Consider the following 22,287-nt stretch of genomic DNA (forward strand, 5'->3'; position numbering starts at 1 on the left):
ATGGAAAACAAGAGAATGTTTTTTGGCCAGAAGAATGCCTTTCCAGGTTCCTTTTTATTTTTTAAGAGTACTGTCAGGAAAGCTGCATTTATTTTATTGAATTCTCTGACCTCAGGTAGAGAAATCTTATTTTAGAAGAAGACAAAAGGAAAGGAAAAGCAGATGTTACAACAGTCATGTGGGTTTTATTTCCCTGACTCTATTTTCTTTTATTTATTTTCTTTTTTCATTTTTATTTTTTTAAGTAGGCTTCATGCCCAGAGTAGGGCTTGAAATCACAACACTGAGATCAAGAGTTGCATTGCTCTACCAACTGAGCCTGAGTCACCCTCCTGACTCAGTTTTTAAATAAAAGCTTTGCTCCCTGAGAGACTGGTGTACGTTCAGGTTAGAATCCCTCAGAGCATTCCCTTACTGGTTTTTATTTCTGTATATTAATGTCCTTTGGCAGTTCCTTTCATTTAAAAAGTTGGGAGAGGATCTAATTTTAATTTTTTTTTTTAAATATCATCGGAGAAGGAATAATAGGGCTTTAATATCACTTGCTTGTTGAAGTATATTAATTGGGAAGGTTTGAAGAATTGTGATTGCTTATTATAAAATACTGTGGTCCTGATGAATTATTATTAAAGTAGTGAGGTCACGTTGGAAGATGAGCCAGCTGCTAGAAATTGCGTGGTGACCGTGTGTGCAGTGCTCTTCAGCGGACAGTCATGTACGGTGTGGAGCAGTGAGAGGTCCTGCAGTGTTGTGGCCAGCCCTCTGCGTAAGGGAAGGCAAGGAGGAGTGGCAGCGTGTACTCTTCTGGTTGCTCTTTGGAGTGAGTCAGGGTCTAGTAGACTTTGTGTAGCTGTGCCCAGCAGGCACACTGTTGTCTTTCGGTGCAGGTTTAACGACTGCTGTTTATTGGCCTCCTTCGACTGCTTAAGCCCTTCATATTCCTAATGTTTTCACTGATGTTGTGCACACGTGGTGCCTTGATACTCGTAAAAATGTTACTGATTGCTTGGAAAAAGATGAACTTCAGTTTGAACTGAGACTAGGATTTAGTCATAAAAGTCTGTTATTTCTGATTTGTTATGCTGATTGTCACAGATGTACGTGTTCTTCGCACACTTAAATTGTAATGGAGACAAACCATTTAGATTGAAAGAGAAGGTAAAAGGGTTCATGTTAAGTAAAAGCTTTCATTAGGTTATATTTCTTTTTTTTTCCTTAGGCAGAGAGAGTGCGTGTGCGCGTGTGCATGTGTGTGGGCTGGGCAGGAGAAGAGGGGGAGAGAGAATAGAATCCCAAGCAGGCTCCCTGCCCCATGGAGCCCGATGAGGGCGGGTGTCACAACCCTGAGATCTGACTGAGCCAGAATCTGGAGGCTGACACTTAACCGACCGACAGCAGGTGCCCTGCTAGGTTATATTTCTTAAAAGAATATTTGTCTAACTTGAGGATGATGAGTAATGTTTTTAGACAGCATACATATATGGGACAGAAGACATAAAAATGGAGCTTTGCCCTTGTTTTTATATGACCTGAAAATTTTTTGTGTGTGAAATAATTACGTAGGAATGGTTCTCTAGTCAATTGATGCATCGCAAATACTTGCTCTATTTCTACATGGGTTTTATGGGCAATACAGATCTGGTTTTCTTCTCCTCAGTTTGGTTTTTCAATAGAAAGGAAAGATGACCAATTTTTCAAGTACATTTGAAAACCAGAGGAACGAGTAGCAGAATGATTCTCAGTATGATGTAGAAGAGAAGGGCTTTGGATAAATTTGTTTCTTAGAAATTTTATCAAAACCAGTTTGTGGGCTGTGATAACAGTGCCTAAGTCCAGAACCCGTCAGACCCTCCCCTCCAGAAACAAACCACACGACCGAAAGCAAGCTCATAATACTTAATACATCAGAATGAATACAATGACGTTAAAAATTGAAAGCAAGAGGAATTGCGAATAATATACAGTCAAAAGCAGAACATAAGCCCACGTTTACTGCGTTAGCCTCCCACCTTTCATCATCCTTCCATCTGCCAAATCAAGGAAGCACGTTTTCTTTAATGCAGTAACACTACCAACCAGGCCTCCCTCTGAGTGGGGTGGCTAGGATTTTTCTCAAAATGAATTTTGTCTTGCTTGTTTACAGGTCATTACTGCACATTGTTCTCACATTGAAAACAAATTCTGATGTGTTGCAAACAGTCCCGTTGTTTTGATATCCGAGCCCTCAATCCATATGTCTGGGTCTTCCCAGGGCAGGAGCTAACCCTCATCAGGAGATTTAAATCTGAGCTCACACCGCCACCTAATGGAAAGCGTATATTTTAGGAGCGGCAGGAGCTGTCAGCTACTGAAACTGTGTTTTGATTTCTTAAAGAAAACATTTCATGAGTGCACATAGTAGAATGTGCTGCTGTCACTCTCTTACCCCATGGTGTTACATTTAAAGTGTAGATTTATTTTAAATTACTTAAAGTGTACCTTGCTTTTACTGAGTTGTTAAGCCATCACTTTACTTGGTGGATTACAGCCTAAAATCTAGTTATTGTGAACAAACATTTGAGTTTTAACTCTCATACTTGGTCAACTCCATTGACACAGTGCAGCTTCCTTTCCTAATACTGCATTGAGACCATTAGCAATTCTCTGCATCTAAATCAGTTTTCCCTTCCCTGTCCTTAAATTTATGTCTTTCTAGATGTGTAGCTATGGTTCCATTTGATGCCTAAGAGTCACTGGTTCTTTATTTGACAGTGGAAGTACCAGGTTCATGTCTAGACTATTTACATGCAGCCTCCTCACTGTAACACGGGAATATATAATTCACTGTGTTGTTAGGACGATCAAAGGAAACGATGCTTATGGAAATAGTCTGCGAAATATAAAGAACTGAGTATTAAGAATAAAAATAACAGCAAATAATATTTTTGAGCGTTTACTGTATGTTAGAAACTATTAAGTCTTCTCCATGCATTATTTATTTTAATCCTCAGAATATTCCTAGGAGGAAGATATCCTATTGTCCAATAACTGGGAACTTAGATTAAATAACTTCCCAAAGGTTATACAGACAGGTCTAGCAGACTTCTCAGATTGAACCCAGAGCCTGTGCTCTAAGCCACCACTTATTATTACCATCTCCCACTTAGGTAATGCCGTTAGTCATCCCTGCTTTTGCAGACATGTACCCTGGAGAGCTTCATTGCTTCTAGGCATTGTCATCGTCTGTTTTTTTTTTTGTTTGTTTGTTTTGTTTTGTTTTGTTTTGTTTTTTCCCCAGATCTTCTGTTTCACATTCATTTTGAGGTGTTTGTGTAAAAGATCAGTATAGTTAAACATATATTTTGGGATACAGTACTGACTCAGGATGCCTTCAGCTGTAAGTAACAGAAAATGAAAACTAATTTAAGCTTAAACAAAAAATATTGCTATTTTCTCATAATGTACAAAGTCCTAAGGTGGTGGACTCCATTACTGGTTGAGTCAGTGACCTTGTAATGTCACCAAGGTGTGAGGAATCTTGTTGCTTTGTTCTGCTACACTTAGCGTAAAACTGATTTTCTTTGTGATTGCAGATTGGCTGAAACAATTTCTGGTATTGAAGCAATAATAACACACAATAAGGAATAATATAAGAATCTAATGTTGAAGCAATAATACACAATAATTAATAAAATCCGGTAATGTCTAGAGGCAAAAAGACACTATTTCTTCTTGATTCTCCTTCTTACAAGTATGGAGACCCTTCCCAGAAATGTTCCAGTAGATCTTTCCTCAGACACCACTGGTCAAAACAAGATCATTCAATAGATATATGCAAAGTGGGTACGATAAGCATGATTTGCTTAGGATAATTATTGACTCAGGGAAGGTATGATTGCACTATTGTGTGGGATTGTTTGGTCTGTGGGTGGAGAATGCATGTTGAATCACTAGCCAAGAGTGGACTTAACTGGGTGATTTGAGGCAAAATTGTTTGACTTCTCTCTTAGAGTTTTGTCATTTTTAAAAAAGATTATTTATTTGAGAGAGAGAAGAGAGCATGCACTCGAATGAGGGGAGGGGCCGAGGGAGAGAATCTTCATAAAGACTCCCTGCTGAGCAGGGAACCTACTTGGGTGCTCAGTCCCACAACACACACGGTCATGACCTGAGCCGAAACCAAGAGCTGGCCACTCAACCGACTAAGCCATCCAGGCACCCTGAATTTTGTCATCTTTAATATAATTTCTGTCTTATAAGTCTCAATATTCTTCTTCCAATTTATATTTATTTAGTAAGGTTGGTAAAGGAGTTTTAATGTCTTCAGTGGGAAATCACTGTAAAGTAAACTCTGTCTTGGGTGATTTTGAAGAGATAAGCAGAGCGAGTATTTTGCCCAAGAGATCCACTGCTTTTTAAACTCTGCTTAACTCATTTAGGTGCCTGAAGGAGCAATATGTATAAGAAATAGTAGTGCATGGGAAATAAGATAGTGGTAGGCAGAGAAAGCCTCAGATCGCAGCCTGCTGGGGCTCCCTGGTGGAAGCACATGGCCTGTCCCGGGTCTGCAGTGACTCCTCACTGCCCACACTAATGCCAGAGCTCAATTTCAGGATCGTCGGCCCTCTTCTTCTCACCCTGCCCTGCCAGAGGCGTGGTGCACCCATGATGGAAGAGAGGAGGCTGCGGAGCCTACGGAGGCCTGGCCATGCCCACGTGCTTCTCATATCATCAGGAGACTCCACTGCTAGTAATGTGGCCAGGCCCATGTCTGTTCCCTCTTGGGGAGGAGGGAGATAGGGAGGGACCTGTGGGCTCATGTCCTAGAGCCTTGCCAGATATCAGGTCTTTATCTTGTGATAAGACAGTTCTATTTATATTTGTAAAAATAACAACTCGACACATTGTTAGTGAGATGTTTCCAAAGTATAAGCATCAGGTGAGTTCTAAGTATGGGAAGTTGTAGGTAGCTACATATTTGCATTATTCAGTATCACAACGTTAAGCATTTTAACTGTTTAGGATTTGACCTTTTTCATATGTACTGTGTATATCCAGGTTTCTTGTTTGTTTTGTTTTTGTGTGTGTTGTTCTCTTTATGTATCTTCAGCTTTCTTGAAGCATAGTTGACAGACAAATTTGTAAGATACTTAAAGTGATTTGATAAATGTATACATCGTGAAAGGATTCCTACCATCAAGTTAACTAAGGCATCTAACACCTCCAGCACCTCACTTCTTTCTTTCTATGTTTCTCTCTCTTTCCTTTTTTTTTTTTTTTTGGTGGGGGGAAGACATTTAAGTTCTACTCTTTCAGCCGATTTCAATGATAGAATACTGTGTTCCCAACTCTCGTCATTATTTCACATTTGAGACCTTACTCATCTTATGGCTGAGAGTTTGTATCCTTTTACCAACCTTTTACTTCCTCCACCCCGAGCCCCTGCAACCACTTTTGTGCTCTCTGTTTCTAGGAGTTTGACCTTTTTTTTTCCTACCACACATTTTTTTTTTGCAAATCTGGTGAAACGTTTATATTTCTTATATCTAATAAAGGGCTAGTGTAAATTTGCATATTTTATAAGGGGTTAATATTCAAACTACAGAAAGAACGTATACAACTCAGCAGCAAAAAAGAAAAAAACAATCGATTAAAAAATGGGCAGGGGAGCCCGAATAGACATTTTCCAAAAAGGTATATAAATGGCCGCCCGGCATATGGAAAGGTGAAGTCCATGATCATCAGGAAAATGCAAGTCATAACCACACTGAGATATCATCTCACAACTGTGTTAGAAAGACAGTCATAAAATAGTCAAGAGATGACAGATGTTGGCGAAGATGTTTCCTGTGTCCTGTTGGGAGGAATGCAAACTGCTGCAGCCACTGTGGAAAACAGTGGAGATTCCTCAAAAAAATTAAAAATAGGACTACCACGTGATCCAGCAGTTGTACTTCCAGGTGTATATCCAGAGGAAATGGAAACAAGATAGTGAGCTAGCTGCACCCCCATGTTCATTGCCGCCTTATTCACAATAGCCAAGCTGCGGAGACAGCCGAAGTGTCCTGAGTGGATAATGAAGAAGATGCGTGTGTGTAATGGAACGTCATTCAGCCACGGGAAGGAGGATGTCCTGCCAGCATGCAGTGACCTGGAGCTCACCGATCACACAGAAAGACACGTGCAGTTTGTTCGTTTTTAAGTGTGTTGGCCATGATTTAACTACCCCTGCCCCTCCCGCCGCTGGGGCTGTAGTCTCAGTCATCTCACCAACACATATGACTGCTGTGTTTTGGGTTTGTCTGCATTTTGTACTTGTTTCTTTTTCTTGCTGTTATTGTGTCATACATCCTTTCTTGATGTTAATCCCTCTTCACGCTTCTGTCCAGATTATGGGTAGGGAACCACCCAACCGTCATAAACTGCTGGGCTTGAGTGAAGGATAAAGAAGTTCACAGAGTCCCTTTTTGCTGCTTTTTTGGTCAGCTGTATCTTTATTTTTTTATTTACTTACTTTTTTAAGATTTTTATTTGTTTATTCATGAGAGACACAGAGAAGCAGAGACCCAGGCAGAGGGAGAAGCAGGCTCCATGCAGGGAGCCCGATGCGGGACTTGATCCCGGGACCCCAGGGTCACGCCCTGAGCTGAAGGCAGGCGCGCTCAACCGCTGAGCCCCCAGGAGTCCCTTTAATCTGGGAGTTTGCAGCTGATCCTTGTTAGAAGAGGATTTCACATAGTTGAATAATTCGTCAAGACTGTTTAATAGTAGGGATTTAGTTGGTATCATATGATTCTGTAGTGCTTTTTGGTTTTGTTAAGATTATTTAACTTTTTGAGCAAGCAAAGTGTTAGAACTACACAGAATGCCAGTTCAAATATCAAGTAGAAGTGAAGTTGACAAAAAAGCGGTAGGTATTTCCCCGTGCACTTTTCCGATTCATCCTGCTGTGCTTTCCCGTTTAGGCGCGTGGCCCTTGACGCAGCACTCTGGACAGACCTGGGGGCTGTGGCCTGTGCGTATCCAAAGGAAGCGTTTCTAGCTACTGAGCTAGGGCCCAGCACTTTCCTCAGGCATTTATCCCCCCCCAAAGTTTTAGCTTGGAGGCATGATGTACAAATAAATAAAATGAGAAAAACTTCCAAAGGTGACAGGATTTTATTACTAAGTAAAGTATCAAACCGGCAAGAAGAAGCCAAGCCAAAATAAGCTTCTAAAAATGCAGAGTTCTGCGGGTCCTTCTCGGAGGTTCCGCCTGGTAAGGATGACTAACAAGCCTACAGGACACACGCGCCCCCAAGAAGATTCAGACTCTAGGCTTTTAACCTCAGAAGCCGGTGGGTAATGCTGTACGATTGGCCTCGTCTGTGAGTCAGTGACCGAGGTGACGCCACTGGGGGCCCGTGACCCCTTGAGGTCTCCTCCGACCTGTCTGTTCCTGTGGTGCTCCTCAGGGCTTTCTTCCCCCCTAATTAACAAAAGAAAACATCATTGTGAGAAAGGCGAGTGTAACAGACCTTGAAGTGGGTCTCTCTCTCGACTGAGGTACTGACCCACTCGATGTTGGATCCTGGATTACGGTGCAGGGTGTACAGAGGAAATCCCAGGAAACGCGAAAGGACGGAGGGAGCCAGGAGCACAGGGACGGGGTGTGCTAGGCTGTGAAAGAGACCCCGGGAGCGGGGCACGACACTAGTGCACGTGGGTGGGAGGATGCTTGGGGCCGTGAGTACCTGATGGGACACAGCAGGCTCCAGGCTCCCTTAGGGGCTGCCCACTGCAATCCACGGAGCTCCATCCCAGAGCGAGGGTGCTTTAGGTAAGGACGGAGCCTTGGTGTGCGCCACACTGTGTGGTTTCTTTTTAAATTTTTTTTATGATATTTCTTTTTTTTCTTCTTCATTTTTTTTTAAAGTTTAAATTCAAGTTGAATTTGTATAGTGTAGTATTGGTTTTAGGAGTAAAATTTAGTGATTCATCGCTTACATGTCACACCCAGTGTTGATCACAAGTGCCCTCCTTAGTGCCCATGACCCAGTCACCCCGTCCCTCACCCACCTGCCCTCCAGCAACCCTCGGTTTGTTCCCTCTAGTTAAGTCTTTTATGGTGTGCCTCCCTCTCTGTTTTTATATTATTTTATTTTTCCTCCCCTTCCTCTATGTTCATTTGTTTTGCTCCTTAAATATCACGTACAAATAAAATCGTATGGTATGCGTCTTTCTCGGGTTGACCTGACATAGCGTAAAACTCCCTAGCTCCATCCGTGTCATTGCAAATGGCCTGATTCCATTCTTTCTGAAGGCCGAGTACTATCCCATTGTGTATGGACACCACATCTTCTTTATCCATTCCTCAGTTGATGACATTTGGGCTCCCTTCACAGTTTGACAATGCTGCCATAAACATTGGGATGCACGTGCCCCTTCTTATCAGCATTTTTAAAGATTATTTATTTATTTATTTATTTGAGAGAAGGAGACAGGGAGAGGGAGAAGCAGGCTCCCCGCTGAGCAGGGACCCCGATGTGGGGCTCCATCCCAGGACCCCGGGATCATGACCTGAGCCGAGGGCAGATGCTCAACCAACTGAGCCACCAGGTGCCTCCTTATCAGCATTTTTGTATCCTTTGGGTAAATACCTAGTAGTGCAATTGCTGGGTCATAGGGAAGCTCTGTTTTTGACTTTCTGAGGAACCTCCATGCTGCTTCCCAGCGTGGCTGCTCCAGTTGGCATTCCCACCAACCTCACTGCTTAGTTTCTGAATTGAGGCCATGTTTGTGGTAATGTGGCATCAAGTGTCTCTCATATGAGAGTAGAAGTCATTGGACCTGCCCACGTCTTCTTGTAGGGTGGTGACAATCCCCACTCCCTCAATCTTAACCTGAATACACTGGGCTGCGGAACAGTACTGTGTCCTGTCCATGCCCGTGAGTTCGGCGTATCCACTGTATGCGGCTGGGAACACACTTCAGTCAGAGGGCACAGCAAGATCAAGGAACGAAGTAAAAATTAGGAGAGTATAATCCCTCTGAAGGTGCTAAAAGCCTCAGTTTGGGGGATTAGAGTAGCCGGAGTGAGTCCTGACAGGTAAGCAGGTTCAAATCATGGACAGACTTGACTCTCTTGGAGACTTGGACTTCCTCCCGCACAGATGAGGGGATGGGGTGTGGGGAGGGCCACGAGCTCATAAGCCCGTACCAGGCTTTGCCCTTGTTCCTTGTGCTCGTGGACTCGGCTGTCTCACTTCCAGCATGGAGCCTGCACTGTGGTTGTATTTAATTATTACTTGAACAAATAAACTGAATGGTTCAGAGGTTGACCATAAAAATGTAGGCAGGAAGGTGAGCTCCAGGTAAGGTATTGCCTGTTATAAGCTTTTCTTGTAATTATTCTAGATATAGACATATAAATATGAGTATTTTACAGTTAGCTCTAATTTTTATCAGTAGGCATCAGTGTTTTTAAAACAACTTTCATATAAGTCTTTAACAAAAAGTGTTTTAACAAACTAATGTCCTTAAACTTCATTGTATCCAAATTCTGATTTTTATCGGTTGAATAGAGAATGATTGCATATTTGTAGATCTAAAGTATCCACTCAGCCTCTTTAAACTCTATAGTGATGTAATTTCTGTGTTTTAATTTCTTATATATATAAAGTTCATATGACAAGAAATCAGCTGCAGTATAGGAGATGTATTTTGTATTCACATGTAAACACAGCCTCCATAATGTGTGGTGTGTAACTGTCACGCTTAGGGTACTGCAGGATGTCTGCTGCCTCATTGTAGCAATAGCACCGAGAGTGTACGCTAAACCTTTCTTTCTCCCTTAGAAGTAAGTTTCCGCAGAAGGACTTAGAAATGCTGTTTCCTGGAATGAGTGCTGATTTCACAAGTGAGAATTTTTCAGCTGCGTGGTATCTTATAGAAAACCATTCAAGCACCAGGTCAGTGGATGTCGGACTAGACTCTGCCTGTTTTCATGGGGATATGCCTAATAGGATCATATGAGACTGGCTTTTAGGTTGGCCTCTGCCGCTTAGGAGTCCTTTGACTTTGGGTGAGCTCATCAATATCTCCGGGTGGCTTTTCCCTCTTCTATGAAATGGTATTATTAATTAGCAGACCCGTATCTTCTGCTCTCTTACTGTTTCTATATGATTCATATTTGTGCAACATATTAAAACTTTGTGGAGCCTCAACTGGGTACCTAAACTGATGTGTCTAAACGTGACTTCCCTCTTTCAAATAACAAGACTTTCAAGTCCTGCTGTAAATTAGCAACATACCTCCTTCCCTAGAACAAAGGAAGATGACTTGACTTGCCTTTTGCAAAGATTTGCCTTAAAATTAGCCGAAAATAGTGAAGGTCATATCTCCAAATTGAAGTGTTCCCTTTTTGTCTGTTAATCACATTTTAACACACACTCTACAAGAGCATGTCTGTAACCTTTTTGCAAGATTGGTTTAAACAATTATATTTAGTAACAGCGTTTGAATAAATGAATGGTTTATTGCTTAAAATTTACATTCTTGAGAAGTCAACTTGTTAAAATACACCTTAGGAGACATTTTTCCTTCACCAGCTAGAATGAAAACCATTAGAAAACGTGAGGAAAATGGGGGAGGGAGGGTAAATCCTGATATATTTTTAAGATTTATTTTTAGAGAAAGAGTGCACCCATGTGCACACGTATGTGTGTGGCAGGAGGGGCACAGGGAGAGAGAGAGAGAGAATCTGGAGCAGACTCTGCTGAGTGCAGAGCCCAAGGCCGGGTTCTTTTTTTTTTTTAATAATAAATTTATTTTTTATTGGTGTTCAATTTACCAACATACAGAATAACACCCAGTGCTCATCCCGTCAAGTGCCCCCCTCAGTGCCCATCACCCAGTCACCCCCACCCCCCGCCCTCCTCCCCTTCCACCCCCCTAGTTCGTTTCCCAGAGTTAGGAGTCTTCATGTTGTCTCCCTTTTTGATATTTCCTACCCATTTCTTCTCCCTTCCCCTCTATTCCCTGTCACTATTTTTTATATTCCCCAAATGAATGAGAACATATAATGTTTGTCCTTCTCCGATTGACTTATTTCACTCAGCATAATACCCTCCAGTTCCATCCACGTTGAAGCAAAAGGTGGGTATTTGTCGTTTCTAATGGCTGAGGAATATTCCATTGTATACGTAAACCACAGCTTCTTTATCCATTCATCTGTCGATGGACACCGAGGCTCCTTCCACAGTTTGGCTGTTGTGGACATTGCTGCTATAAACATCGGGGTGCAGGTGTCCCGGCGTTTCACTGCATCTGTATCTTTGGGGTAAATCCCCAGCAGTGCAATTGCTGGGTTGTAGTCAAGACCAGGTTCTATCTCACAACCTTGAGAACTTGACTGGAGCAAGAGCCAGGTGCTTAAGTAAGTGGCTGAGCCACCCAGGTGCCCCAGTTGTGACACATTTTTAAGATCAGTGTCGAATCTTTCATTGCAAAAGAAGATGGTTCTAATTTTACATTGTGGATGTGCTGTTTCTATTACCGTGAGTCAGAACTGATCTCTGCTTTCTGTGTAGGACTATCCTGACACTGAGGAATAGATTCAGAGCTTTATAGCCAGATTTTGTTAGCTTACCTGAAAATAAAATTTCTGAAATGTAGACATCCATCAGTTTTTCTCTGTTCGAGATATAGGGAAGAAATATTTTTGTCTTTTTATGTATTTAAATTGTGAATTGACCCCCAAGTAATTTCACTGTTAATGACAGAGGACTGAGTCCTGATGTGGTGAATAATGGCATGCTTAATTTACACGTGGAATACGGAAATGAGCTTATGGAGCAGTTCTGCCTTAGGTAACCGAGATAACCCCTGCACTGATGTAGGTCTGCCCCTCGGGGATGTCAAATTCAAGACTCCTTACCTGGCGAATCGTACATATGACGTCTATTGCTTATAGAAATACTCACGTGTGTTTACTTCTTAGGGATCTGACATATTTGAAATGACCATTTGAGGGCTACAAATCTGTTTTATAGTTGCAGTAATTTTGTCATTCATAATAAAGAGAAGATTTAGATTTAGATGTAGGGAAGAATTTGAAAGCTTTTTGTTTTCATCTGGTTACGTATTATATCAGTCTGTGAGTTCCTTAACTTAGGCCTCAGTGTTTTGCATTTCATGCATTGTCTTAATTCTTTTTTGCTTTCTAGGAGTCTCAAACTTTTGGGTTCTTAATTTCATTTCAGTTTTGAGCAGCTGAAAATGGCAGTCACCAACCTGAAGAGACAGGCTAACAAGAAGAGCGAAGGCAGCCTGGCGTATGTGAAAGGAGGTCTCAGTACTTTCTTTGAAGCCCAGGATGCCCTCTCAGGTAAGGTGACCCTCAGAACCAGCTGCTGGGGCTTCCCCGCGGAAACCCGACACTGTGCTTGCAGAGTGTTTACAGGCTGTGACATTCAGTCTGTATTTATAAGAGTAGAGATCTAAAATGTGCCATAAATATTTGTTGCAGACCAGGCTGGAATGTCTTTGAAGGCTTGATACTTTAAATATTTGTCTCTGAGGCTTTTGTTGACCCATTGTCCATATGTGAAATAGGAGACTACTTAGCCTCTCCATGATGCCCAACCTCCTGGGCTGATAAGAAACTAAACCCCGATAGGTAAAATTCTAGAATTTAAAAAATCCTTTTGTAGCCCAGCCATCAATATCTTGCATGTGTGACTAATTCTGTATCTGTGATCCCTTTAGTGTGTTTGTTCAGTTTGGAAAGGACTGACTGATAATAATGTGTTATTCTTTTTAGGTATCATCCCATGGGCCCCCTGTATAATAGTGAAGTGTCCACCATCCATGTCGTCATCTTTATATAGGAAAGAAATTATATTAAATAGAAATAGCACAGCTTCAGACATTTCAGGGAAAGATGTGGTGTAGGTATTTTTTTTCCTCCTAAAATTACCTTTAATTAATAGAAATCAAATTAGTGTTTAGTAAAAAGTAAAATATATTAATAAAAGCCTAATTATTTTTAAAAACAGAAATACCTATAACTAAGTCCATCTGTATCTATCTTTCCATCTATACCTGTAACTTTAAGGGTAGACTAAGAGGCTACACTTTTCTTCAGTAGGACTTAATTATTATTATTATTTTTTACTTTGTATTCTCAAAAGTATAGATGTCCTTTTATTGTTTTCAAAGCCCTCTCCTCCCAAGCCCACAAGCATGGTGGACTCCATCTGATACAGCTCTTTTCTTGCCAGGTAGAAGTTAGGTTTCTGAAGGAGTAAACTGTGAACACCTAGGAAGGAACAGAGAAAGTAGGTAGTTTTCTTTGGTAAATTCTGTGCCCTACCCTTTTTGAAGTGACACTTTTCTTTCTTTCTTTGTGCTTATTGATATTCTAAGTTGTCAAAGTCACTATGTTAACAATAGGAACCTGAACGTATATGCACAGAGTTTAACGTTATCAAATAGAATTAAGTCCTTAATTCCCTAGTAGCTATGCAAATGATAAATTTGCCATGTGTGATTAGCATTTCCCAGAAATTATCATAACTTAAAATTATTTCACTTAATAAAAATATACGCTTGACTTTTTTCTCCATTCTCTTTTTTTTTTTTTTGACATATGTATTTGTATACACATGTATATTTTTTCCTGGTTTTAGTTTTATAAATAGCTTCAATCCTGGTAGATTTCAAGAAGTCTTATTTGGCACATTAAAGTTAGGTGGTCTCATTTATCACATTTGCCCTAGAAGCATATTGGCAACTTAACATTTAACAAAGATAATTCTGACCATCTGCTTAATCACATAAGCAGGTGACTCTATGACATACAGAAAGTGATTTTAATAATAAATTCAAAAAGTTCAGATACACACATATCTCGCTTTTTCTATGTTTTGATGTAAATGAAATGTATATTACATAAAACAGTAAACAGATAAATAATAAGCAAAGACTGTTTTTTTTTTTTTTTTTTTTTAAATTTTTATTTATTTATGATAGTCACACAGAGAGAGAGAGAGAGAGAGGCAGAGACATAGGCAGAGGGAGAAGCAGGCTCCATGCACTGGGAGCCCGATGTGGGATTCGATCCCGGGTCTCCAGGATCGCGCCCTGGGCCAAAGACAGGCGCTAAACCGCTGCGCCACCCAGGGATCCCAGCAAAGACTATTTGTAATCCCATTGTAGAGATAATGACATAACCTTTGATGTATTTTCTTTTGATCTTTTTGTCTAGTTGTCTAATATAATCATATTCTTTTAAACCTTTAGAAATTTTTATTTTGGCCTCTCTCTTATAAGCAACAAGTGGTAGGATTTTTATATTTTTTTTACTATTTTAATAGAAGAATTTAAGCCATGTACATTTATTGTAACTGACACCTTTGTTCTTTTGTTTTATTCTGTATTTTTGCTTTTCATTTTTCCCTTTGTGCTATATAGACCATATTGGTTGCAAATCTTCCAGATTTGGAAGAAATGTTTTAAATGTTTTAAAGTAGGTTGTCTTTTGACTCCTGTTGTGTATGTCAACAGTTTAGGACATATTTATTTCTTATGCTCCTTCCTTTTTCCTCATCTTAAACTGAAATTATAGACCTGTCTTTTTATTTTAGCTTTTCTTTTGCATTTCATTATTATGTTTTTAGATTTATTTTTTCTTTTGCAGTTAATTTTATGACATATTTACCATAATTAAAATTTACTATGTATTCACATAAATTTAATTGGCTTTAATTTTTATTGCCAGTCATTTTATATTTCATCTTTTCTATCTTTGGATATTTTGGTTTGATCAGTGGGATATATATTTTGTGCTAGAGCTTTTGAATTCTTGCATGTCTGGAAATGTCTCTTACTTTCATACATAAACAACCTCTTGGCTAGAAGAGAATTATTTTCTGAATTGATTTATTTAGTATCTTTTAGTGTTAGAGAAAAATCCTGAGCCAGTGTAATTTTTTATTACTTATAGAGGGATTGATTGTTTTTCTCTCTCCCAAAATGTTTCTAAGATTGATTTGTTTAGACTTGAATCTTAAAAAAAAAAAAATCTTTTCAGGATATTTTAGAATGTAGGTCTTATCTTCATTTTAGAATGTCGGCCTATTCATTTTTCCCAATACTTGATAAGTTTTTAGAATCTGTAGACTCATATCTTCAGTTTTTAACACTTTGTTATATCGGATACCACTTATGGTTTGTTTTTGAATGTCCTTGTATAAAAGCATTACTCCTTTCTTTCTGCTCTCCTGTGTGGTACCCGGCACTTTTCTTTTTTTCAGTACACTGATGAGTTGCCCAGTAGTAGTATGACCCAACTAGTTTCCTTCTGTTTCCTGCTCTACTGGGTGTTGGGAAATGTGGTCTCGAAATCGTTGTAAAGGGAAAGGAGTTGTTAGAGGTAAGAAAAATGGGGGAGCAGAATTACAGTCTTGAAGATAGGAAAAAAATTAGATGTTCCTTGTCAGAATTAGGCTAAATAGAGATGACGGTGTATAAATAAACATCTTTCTCTGCCCTTTTTGATATCATCTGTGTTCTCTGGTTAAGTGGACTATTTCATATGCATCCAAGGGTGTTTTTCTGTCCATCCCAGTCCAGTAGACAGTGTGGCTTTTATGTACCTTTAAGCTTTTATGCTGTTGTCAGTTTGTTTTTTCCTGTGTGTAGCCATAACTATTTTATTTAGGACTCGGTAGATGTGCCTGGCTTAGCTTACCTGCCACTGTGTGTTTATTGTCGTTTTTACTTTATCCTGCAAAAATATGCCCAGCAATTTGTGTTCCTTCTCCATGGCAGTCCCTCTGCCTTCATCCCTTGAAATCTTCAGAGTCGTAGTTTCTTATCAGTTGCTGTTCACACCAGCTCTCACAGGCCGCGGTGATGTTTGTGGAGCTTTTCGTATCCTAAGAAGCCTTCACTTCCTCGGTGCCTTCTGATCACCACCTTTGTTTGGTGATCATTTCCCTGAGTGCTCCTTGAGCTTGTCACCTATCCAGTCTCTTGTGTTTTTGTTATTGCAAGTCCAGCATTATCACTTCTTTGACAACAATTATGGACTGAAACTGCATGAATTACATTTATTTATGTTGTACTAAGGAATACCTGAGTAAAGAGGCCAAAACAGAGTAACATATGTTGCTGAATACACGACCGACCTTTCCTCCCATGTTGCTTTTATTGCTGCTACTAGAGGCAGTGTAAGCCACAGCTGATGTTTTGGCACACTCTGTTGTTAGTGTCTATTGATATATGAAGGTTATTTAGGCAGGTAAGGTTATCAAGGATCCTGTTATCTAAGTGAGAGTCCTTTATACCTGTTAGCCTTCTATGTTAATAGTTGTAATTATTGTATTATTATTTTTACTATCTTTTTCCCCCATATAACTGAGGGAAGAAAGGTCTCATAGATTACCTAATCTATTTAAAAGTTTTTATATAATTTAGTCACTCATAAAAATTTGGTAGAATAAGAAGTAGAAACTAAATGTTTGAAAAGCTCTTTACAAATGTAAATTTTTAAGACATCTCATTGTAACTCTTGTTACTCTTCTGTTTTAGTGAGTATTATCCTTAGAGGTTGGCCTGTGGGCCAGATTAGGCCACGGCCCATCTCTGTACAGGCCAGGAGTTAAAGATGGCTTTTCAAGGTTTGTTTGAAAAAAAAAAAAAAAAAAAAGAAGAGAGAGAGAGCGAGAGAGACAGAAAGAAGGAGAAGGAGAATATGTAACAGAGGCCCTATGTGGCCCAGGAAGTCTGAAATATTTACTTTGTGGTTCATTATAGAAACAGTTTGCTAGTCTCTGACCTAGTTTGAATATTCCTGTGTCTTAGAGGCTAGTAGTGATTTGGAGTCGATAGATCACAGTGTACCTGACATAAATCCTTACAGACGTTGCCTGTGTACTCCCATCATTACTTAGTGCCTCAGTCATATATAAATGTATACATGAATTTACATAAATACATAAATTTATACACAAATGCCATTATTTAGACAAATACTGTGAATTTTTTCATTGAAATCTGCGGATTTGATGTCCACATTTAATTAGACAGTTAATAAAACAATTTCAGGGGATCAATAGGCAGTCTTTCTAGACTGATTTTTTTCTTTGAATAGAACTTTTATACACTTTCTTTGTTTCCCAAATACAATTTTATGGTGTTCAACTCCTTCACATATTTAAGTTTTAATAGATTAGAAACAATAACAAACCTGTGATCATGTACCAAGTTGCTTATTGAGTTATACTATTTAAAAATGTTTTCAGAGAAAATAAGAGGTCAAGTGAACCAGACATTGGTTATTTGGTTTAATTTTCTGGAAAATAGGATTGCCTTTATCAGATCCCAGTGTCTCTTAGTCCTCATGCTTGGCTGACAGCTTGACAGTGGCTCTGCTGTGGTGGAGATGGGCGGCAGGAAGCTGCTTTGTCAGCAAAACAGAGCTGTAAACTGAGCCGGGGGGAGCCAGGCTTACCTCGTTTTGACCTGCTGATCAGTGATGGGTTTTGTCAGCAACAGAAATGTGGCTGCATGATTTCCTTTAATGGTTTTTGCTTAGCAGTATTTGACGCACGGCTAATATGAGATGCAATGTCTTCTTCCATGGAAGAACCGTATGCTGTGCCCCCTTAATAAAGTGGAATGTGTGCCACATGTTCTTTTGCGACAAGATTGCCAGAAAATTACACCAGCGTTTAAATGAATAGTGTGAGCAGTGTTTTTAGGTTAGCTTTTTTATATTTGGGCATTTTTATCTCCTTTTTTTTTTAAGGATAAGGAAGTTCTTTTCCATTTAACTTAACAAGTTAAAGTAAGTTTAGGTTTTGATATGCAGAAATACTTCATGTCACCCTCACCACATAATCCAAATTTGAAACATTAAATAAATAACTTTCTTTTCACTCCTGAATCAACCAAGACAGTTAAGAATATACTAGCTGTTTTTTTCCCCCCCAAATGTATTTCTTTTTCTTTCTTTGGATGTGTTTCTCTAACAGAGAAGCAGTCTGTTTATAAATTTCAAACAAAATTTGAAATTGCTTTATAAAAAAGATGTTTTAAAAGGGCAGGATCAAAATTAGAAAATAATTAAAAGAAGCAGAGAAGTAGATGTTATTATGCATTGAGAATATTTTTATAGTGCATTTGAGCACTGAATTTGACCCAGAATTTTCTAATCAGTGACTCAAAGGAAACAAATCAAATTGTGATTGATTGAATAAAACAAAACTTTTTTTTTTTTTTTTTTCACCTAAGCAGACCCTCCCTCTCTTCCCTGCAATAAATCTACCACTCGTGACTGGTGGGTTGACACAGAACCTATATAATCCTTTTAAGAAGAGTTTGACATTCTCTTTGAAGGTCGGAGAATAGCTACTATCAGAGTTATGTTCATTTCATTGTACTGGCTCTGAAGCCCATGCAGTTACATACCTTATGTCTGAATTTTTGCTAATGGAAGTTACATGAAAGAATAAAATCCCGGGTATTTAGCAGCTCTTACAGTAAGTCTGTTATTTCCATTCTACGGATGTGAGAACTGGCTTAGACGGGCTAAGTTGCCTGCCTTTGTATTATAGGCAGTATGGGGGGGAAGGTTTTCGTCCTGGGATCAGACAACTTGAGTTCAGATTCGGGGTCTGGCTCTGTGACTTTGGTCAACTTATTTAATTTCACTGAGCCATGGGTGTCTCATCTGTGAAACAAATAATATTAGAACGTGTATCTTTGACTTCTTACCAGATGAGCGATATGCATTAGAAATTTATCATTGTGCTCAATTATGATCCTGGCTCGATTAGAGTTTGCTTTGTTAATTTTATTATTTTTATTGTATCAGAGTTTGGAATTTGAAAGTGTATTTGGTCATTTCATTTTGCAAATTGTCTTAGTGTTTCACCTCTATTTGCTCTATTTAAAACCTACCCTACACGAGGTAAAACCTTTTTTAAAATATGAATTATTACATGATTTTTAATATTTATCAGAACCATGCAGGCATATCAATAAGAGCAAAAAACTCCAATGTAATTTGTAGATCCATACATTGATATATTGGTAGATGTTACTGTATAGTTCTTGAGAAATTCCAGGGATATAATAATAGGAATAGAACGTGGATAATACGTATTTTGCCATGTTGTGTCCAAGGCTGAAATGAGATATTTTGAGGTTGGTAGACTTCAAATACTAGTATTTCTATTTTGCAGATGGTAAAAGTGAGAAATAAAAATGACTTTCCTGCAGCCAAATACCAAAGATATTAATTACTTGAAGTTTCACTTTTCTTTTTTAATTTAACTGTTTTTACCATTCAACCTTGATGAGCCTCAGATGATTAAGTGTATGTATTCGGTACTATTTTAATAGTATTAATCTATGAGTAACTTAGACTGGTGTCTGCTGTTACTTTGCAGAGTTTTCTGCATGTTTGTGCTCCTTTCCAGCAGTGAAAATAATATGACCATTTTTAAAAGTTGTTTAAAAATGTCATTTTGATGTAATGTGTTCCCACCCACTAAAATAGCCCACACTTTAACAAGATGTTTTTTCTAGCTATCCATCAAAAACTAGAAGCGGATGGAACGGAAAAAGTAGAAGGATCCATGACGCAAAAACTGGAGAATGTTCTGAACAGTAAGTTTTGTCCTACGACCCAAAGCTATTTATGGACTTTATAACGAGCTTTAACATAGTTCTTGGACCTGCTTTCACAGAATGGTCATTGAGTTGCATTTTAATATTTATTTCTAAATAGTAATGATTTAATAAATATAAAGGGGAATGAAAACATTGAAAATGAACATTCTATTTTGTTTGCATTTTATTTATAAGACGTCATAATTTGAAAATAAGCCAGTATGCTTCCTAAGAAGTGAAACTTGCTGCCATAAAAGAGACGAGTACATAAACAGCGTTATCAGGGAGAAAAGTTCTAAAGCAGGAGCCAGGGTTGCCGTTGACCAGAACCCGGAAACACATCTTTGTGTATCTAAGAGTGTCACAGCAAATAGCATCAGCTACTAGAATGACAAATACTTACATACCGTTGATTTACCTGAATCCTCTTTTACCCAAAGTGAGTTTAAGGCAGCTTCACCTTTAAGAATGTAGCTAACTCTGAGACATTTTGTAAAAATTGTATGCCAAAAACAAAACAAAACAAAACAAAAAAACTGGTACATACAGAGTTTGGGGTCCCATCCACTTCCCCGTGTATCTTTTTATTTATTGATTTCTTCCCCTGACATCCTAGCTCCCAGCTACTCATCCTGATGGTCTGGAAGAAACTCATCAGATGAATGAAGCCCTATTATAATACTAGCAGCTTAAAAGTATATTATCCTCTTTCACTTATATAGTAAACATTTGACAAAGAGCAGTAATGCCCAGAGGAATCTCCTTGTTTTTATTTTATTTTATTTATTTTATTTTATTTATTTTATTTTATTTATTTTATTTTATTTTATTTATTTTATTTTATTATTATTTTTTAATCTCCTTGGTTTTAAATATAAGTATAACAAATGATGTCTCCATGAAACAGGGTTAAGAATAGCTGAAGCATTTAAGAACTCTTTTATCACATCTATAGTGATTCTGTGAATCCAGGATTGTGATACTGAATTAGTTTTGGACGTCTAGCTCGACTTACTTGTATGATAACTTTCTGAACTTTTTTGGGGCAGTAAATATCTATTTTTAAAGCCCAGGGATCCCTGATACAGTATTTTCTGGAAAGAAAATACTTTCATTTGATGTAGGTGTTCCTTGGTAGTAGAATTAAGTATTTTGATTTCATCTTAAATTTATGAGTTTAACAGCACTTTAAATATTTTTCCCGAGACGCCTGGGTGGCTCAGTGGTTGAGCGTCTGCCTTCGGCCCAGGGCGTGACCCCGGGGTCCTGGGATCGAGTCCCACATCGGGCTCCCTGCGTGGAGCCTGCTTCTCCCTCGGCCTGCGTCTCTGCCTCTCTCTCTGTGTCTCTCAAGAATAAATAAATAGAATCTTTTAAAAAAAAATTTTTTTTTCCCTTGGTGGTAGTGGTGGGGGAGGTTGTGGTTGTTGTTATTTTGCCTTGAGACTTTGCCTTGTTTTTGTCTGAGAACCAAGTCACCAGCTTAGGTGAAATTAATATATTCTGAATTCAACCCAAAGAAACCTTTATTAAAGCTGTTTCTGTATTAGCATAGTCAGCCATTATAAGGTCTTGGAAAGATGTTTCTACTCAGGGATGCTATTTTTGCTGGAGAAATTGTCATCAAACTATGGATATCTATAAAAAATGATATTATTTCAGTTACTTTTAAAAAGTGGTTTGTAAGAACAAGCTGATATTGTAATTATATCATTGTATCAGTAAAAATAGACACTCAGATTTGGAAAAAAATTAAGATCTGTTTCATGTGTTAGATTTGGCATAGCGTGTTAACATATTTTTTTCTTTTAAGGAGTAGTTTAGGAAATCCTCCCTTGGGACTTGTGGTATAAAATTTGTAAGGGAAATTATCTTCTTTTCCTTTATAACCGCAGACTTTATCTAGAAATGTGTCATTTTAACTTTATTGCAGTTTGGTTTTCTTGGATAAATAGTTGGGGTTAATTAGTCATTTCTTTATGACACTCTCCTTTAGGACTTATTGGTATAAAATTTTTTCTTAAAAGATGTTCCTTTGTAACACTTTCTTTTTTTCTGGAAAATTTTTTTTATGAACTCGGTATTGCTGTTTGCTATCTCAGGATAAAGTTTTGCTAATTCAGGACAACATGCCAAACATTTACTTAAGACTGGCTGTGAAAGGTACCATGTTTGGTTTAGTGAGAGATGTAAAAATGGGAGACACGTAGCTCCAGCCCTGTACGTGTGTCCTCTGTCCAGGTGTGTGTATCATAGCTCAGAAGCTGGAGAAACAGAAAAAAAAAATTAGAGAGGGGCACGTGGTGTCTCAGGGTCGGACACTTGGTTTCAGCTCAGGTCATGGTGTCAGGGTCTTGAGATTGAGCCCCTGTCGGGCTGTGTGCTGAGCGCGGAGCCTGCTTGACGCTCTCTCTTCTTCCCCATCTGACCCTCCCCAGCCCAGCTCGTGCACATGCTCTCTCTCCAAAAAAAATTATAGAAATATTGGGGATCCCTGGGTGGCTCAGTGGTTTGGCGCCTGCCTTTGGCCCAGGGCGTGATTCTGGAGACCCAGGATCGAATCCCACGTCGGGCTCCCAGTGCATGGAGCCTGCTTCTCCCTCTGCCTGTGTCTCTGCCTCTCTCTCTCTCTCTCTGTCTATCATG

The 22,287-nt window shown here is 39.0% G+C and overlaps 1 protein-coding gene across 8 annotated transcripts in view; it reads left to right on the forward strand.

Annotated features, from left to right (window-relative positions):
* The window catches only part of EXOC2 (exocyst complex component 2), a 224,900-nt gene that overhangs the window by 63,786 nt on the left and 138,827 nt on the right, over nt 1-22,287 (forward strand). For 6 of the 8 annotated variants that reach the window (XM_072813903.1, XM_072813910.1, XM_072813905.1 and 3 more), the window contains exons 5-7: nt 9,816-9,929; nt 12,222-12,346; nt 19,558-19,638. In XM_072813903.1, the coding sequence (XP_072670004.1) occupies nt 9,816-9,929; nt 12,222-12,346; nt 19,558-19,638 (320 nt within the window). The remainder of the gene's footprint in view (nt 1-9,815; nt 9,930-12,221; nt 12,347-19,557; nt 19,639-22,287) is intronic. The other 2 variants (XM_072813908.1, XM_072813909.1) reach the window with 2 other exon arrangements.

The sequence above is a fragment of the Canis lupus genome, chromosome 37, assembly GCF_048164855.1.
Source record: "Canis lupus baileyi chromosome 37, mCanLup2.hap1, whole genome shotgun sequence".
Taxonomy (NCBI): Eukaryota; Metazoa; Chordata; class Mammalia; order Carnivora; family Canidae; genus Canis; species Canis lupus.